This window comes from Haplochromis burtoni, unplaced genomic scaffold (assembly GCF_018398535.1).
Source record: "Haplochromis burtoni strain Fernald_Lab_line unplaced genomic scaffold, NCSU_Asbu1 Contig_687, whole genome shotgun sequence".
In the NCBI taxonomy this organism is placed as follows: Eukaryota; Metazoa; Chordata; class Actinopteri; order Cichliformes; family Cichlidae; genus Haplochromis; species Haplochromis burtoni.
The window spans coordinates 56,629-60,438 of record NW_024583048.1 but is presented as its reverse complement, the minus strand read 5'-3'; the positions used below and the strand labels follow the sequence as shown (position 1 = coordinate 60,438).

Genomic DNA, 3,810 nt, shown 5'->3' with positions numbered 1-3,810 from the left:
TCTTCATGGTTCTTTAAAGAACCATCATACGTCAAAGAACCTTTTTATTTTGTGGATGGTTCTTCAGCTATTACAAATGGTTCTTTAAAGAACAAAAGGTTCTTCATCCTTAGCAATCTAAGTTTGATGGTGTAAATGGCATAAATATTTATTCACTATAATGAGGCTGTGAATTATACTGTGTGTTTTCTTTGTGTGCATGTGTGTGCGAAGGGGAGAGGGCGGATACCTGGCAATTACCCTTTAAGAGAAGATGGTAGGAAACTGAATATTCAAATAAAAGTTAGAAATATTTGCTTAAAAATATACTGGTGGCAGGGGTGGGGGCCAAAGCCTAAAGACCCTTTTTCTAAACTCTTAACACAGACCCACACCTACAAAACACAATTGGCCAAATGGATAATATCCTTCCCAAAAATACACTCTGTTAAATATATACTAACTCCTCATTTCAAAATTAGAACACATCTTTCTCTGCACACACTAACTGTACAAAAACACTATAAATCTGACTCAAAATGAAATTAGTCTGTCAAAGAATAACACTTGTCTTCACTTCACAAGGTACATGCAGTCAATCAAAGTACACCAGGTGTCAAAATACTGGCTATTATTGACATTACAAAAACTGCATAGACTTTTATGTTTCAGTTTTACAGGTATGTGCATGCGAAACATGCAATCCACCATTTTGACACCAGAAATGTCTTGGTTGGTAACTGCATGTCCACATGTACAGTAATGTTCACATTCAAAAGCATTCCAGTAAAAAGCAAACAAGTTTCTGTGTCTTTACTGTTTACTACAGGAGGTACAGTAGAAACACGGTATGATAGGACAGAGAAAGTGTCACAGTATTGCTTACAGTGAACAAAATATCCATGGAACACACAAGAGCATTCTGAACAAAAAAACAACAGCAAAAAGCCAAGATAAAAAGGGGGGGAGGGGGGCTAAAAAAAGGCAAAAAAGTTGCATCTAATCTCTGCGATCTTCAGGGTTAGGCCACATGTTTTCATCAACATCACATCTGATGTCAGCCAAGTCGATGCACCTGGGATAAAACCGCCTGGTATGTCGGATCCACCCTTGGCAATCGTCAACTGTGATGTCCCTGGAGCCAGCATCCATGGCTTCAAGGAGGGACATCTGGTCATGTGGCTGATGGTCATAAACCTTCCACCGCCATGCAGAAAAGAACTCCTCTATGGGGTTGAGGAAAGGTGAATAGGGTGGAAGGAAGAGACTCACCAGTCTTGGGTGGACTTCAAACCATGTTGTTATTGCTTGCGAGTGATGGAAAGCCACATTGTCCCAGGTAATTACAAAGGTCCTCATGTTTTCACCCTCCTGACCCTGCTCTGGAACCAGGCGCTGGTGGAGATCATTGAGAAAGGCAAGCAAGCGCTCTGTATTATAGGGTCCAACCTGACATTTGTGAAGGAGTAATCCTGCATTTGCAATTGCTGCACACATGGTAATGTTTGCCCCTCTCTGTCCTGGCACATCAACTGTGGCCCTTTTACCAATCACATTCCGTCCACGTCGACGCCTTTTGGCCAGATTGAATCCTGCCTCATCGATGTATATGAATTCATGAGGGGCCTGGTTGGCCTCCAATTCCATAACTCTCTGAAACAAAGTTTATGTAAGTCATGTTAGTACTGTATACCATACTGTACTGTAACCTAGTATTGTGTAGGTTACCTACTTGCAAAGTGCAAAGCTTATAGAACTGGACATTGGATTGAATATACACTGTACCTGGACATATTGTCGTCGTAGCTCCTTGACCCTCTCACTGTTCCTCTCAAAGGGAACAGTGTAGAGCTGCTTCATCCGCACTCTATGTTTGGACAATGTCCGCGAAATGGTTGTGAGGCTGATTCTATCGATATTGTCGAATATCTCATGGTCCGCCACAATTCTGGTTTGTATTTCACGCAGTTTTATTGCATTATTTGCAGTAACCATTTCCACAATGGCAAGCTCCTGATCATTACTGAGGAGCTTTCCTCTTCCCCCAGAGGGTGGAAGACGTTGCATTCTTTAGAAAGACAGACAATTCAACATATGCATTACTGTATGACCATATTGACATGTCAAGTGAGAATAGGAACAATCCATGTAAAATGCAATACTTACCTGTTGGTTTGTTGAAAGGTGCGTATAATGGAGGCAACCGTTGACCGCCTCAAATTGGGCTGCACTCTTTCACCAGCCTCTCTTAGTGAAAGACCATGGTTGATTACATGGTCACATCTGAAGAACCATTTAAGAACCATAATTTTTCTGAGTGTAACAGTAAGGTATTTTGCCCATCTTTGCTCCCTTTTTTTGATTTCCAAGGAACACATGTTGATATTCCTGGAAGTTTATTATCTTCTAATTATATTGCCCTACGGCTTTTGAAATAATTAATGCAGTCTTGTTCTTTAACTAATGATTTATCCACTCTCCAGTTTGTAATTCCGGTGTAACTCTTTTCTGTGTCAGAGAGATAGATACTAGTTCATGATCCCTACTAGTGATAGGGTGAATCTAAATGTCTGTGATATCCATCATAATACATCTGCTAACTAAAAAGTAGTCCTGAGAGTGGGGTGGGTATCACTTGATAACAAGCTTGCTTCTCACCACCAGTTCGTTCTGCTACCCCTGGTGGCTGCCCCTGGTGGTAACTTGGCTTCCTTGTTCTGTTCCTTCATCCCATATCTAAAGCTGCTTTATGTTCTCACTTTCTACCAGATTCTCCTGCTGCCTCCTCCCCCACTGGGGTGTCCTCCACTTCCAGAGATGGTGTGGACTCACCATATCCAAGCTGCAAGTAAGCACACCCCATGGCAGTACACACTCACCTCTGGTCATTCTCTTGCCTTTCTGCCCAGTAACCTCTCTCTCCTCTGTTACAGAGCTCCCCATTCCTTCTCTCTCCATGTGCTCCCCCTGTCAAATATTTCTCCACCCTCGACCATTCTCGGCTCTAGGTCTCCTGTTTACGTGTTTGGTTTCTAGCCATGTTCTTGTTTCAGTTTCTAGATTTTGTATCACTTTCTTGTCCCATGATGGAAAATTCTGTACTTTCTTTTTCTGACAAATTATGTAAATAAACCTTGTAAATTGTTCAACATTTGTATTGACTCTGCTCTTGGGTCCAGTTCTCGTATATCCATCAGTTCATGACAGTTAATATGCAGTACTTTTGGTACATTTTTAAAAACGTCTGTACACATTGCAGCCTCTGAATGTCTTGAATGCCAGTAATTAAACACTTTCAGCAATCAACCAAATATATTTTTGTTGAAAACAATTTAACACTTTCTGTAAACACTTCTTCTTAATTAGTCTTATATATTAATATTAGATTAACAATATGTGTTCTCAACTTGTTTTGAAAACAGTGTGAAAGGCTTAGGGAGTGTGGTGGAGAGTTGTTAATGCTAATTTCATGTTGTTATCCTAAACAGTGTAACTTTTGTGTGAGTTACTAACTCCTATATCGCCCCAAGATCAGACTGCTGGCGTACTTGTAGTTCCTAGTCTGAGTTTTTAAAAGTAGAATGGTTGACAGAGACTTCAGCTTTCAGGCAGGTGGTTACTATATAAAAAAAAGCCTTCCATAGAGCTCGGATATATTACTATTCGTCACTGAAAACAGGAACAACTCCAGGTTCTTTTTTGGCACTGTGACCAGGGTGACAAAGAATCAGACTGAGCAATGAATTTGCTAATTTTTACACAGATAAAATTTTAACCATTAGAAAAAAAAGAAAAAGGAAACTACCGACAGCTTCCCTCCTGGCTTATTTC

The 3,810-nt window shown here is 40.6% G+C and overlaps 1 protein-coding gene across 1 annotated transcript; it reads right to left on the bottom strand.

Annotated features, from left to right (window-relative positions):
• Positions 1-226: 226 nt before the first annotated feature.
• Positions 227-2,253, bottom strand: LOC121812609. The gene is made up of 2 exons (XM_042215231.1): positions 1,765-2,253; positions 227-1,632 (listed from the first exon to the last, which is right to left on the bottom strand). The coding sequence occupies exons 1-2, from the start codon at positions 2,044-2,046 to the stop codon at positions 979-981; spliced, it is 936 nt and encodes a 311-aa protein (XP_042071165.1). The 5' UTR covers positions 2,047-2,253; the 3' UTR covers positions 227-978.
• Positions 2,254-3,810: the final 1,557 nt, after the last annotated feature.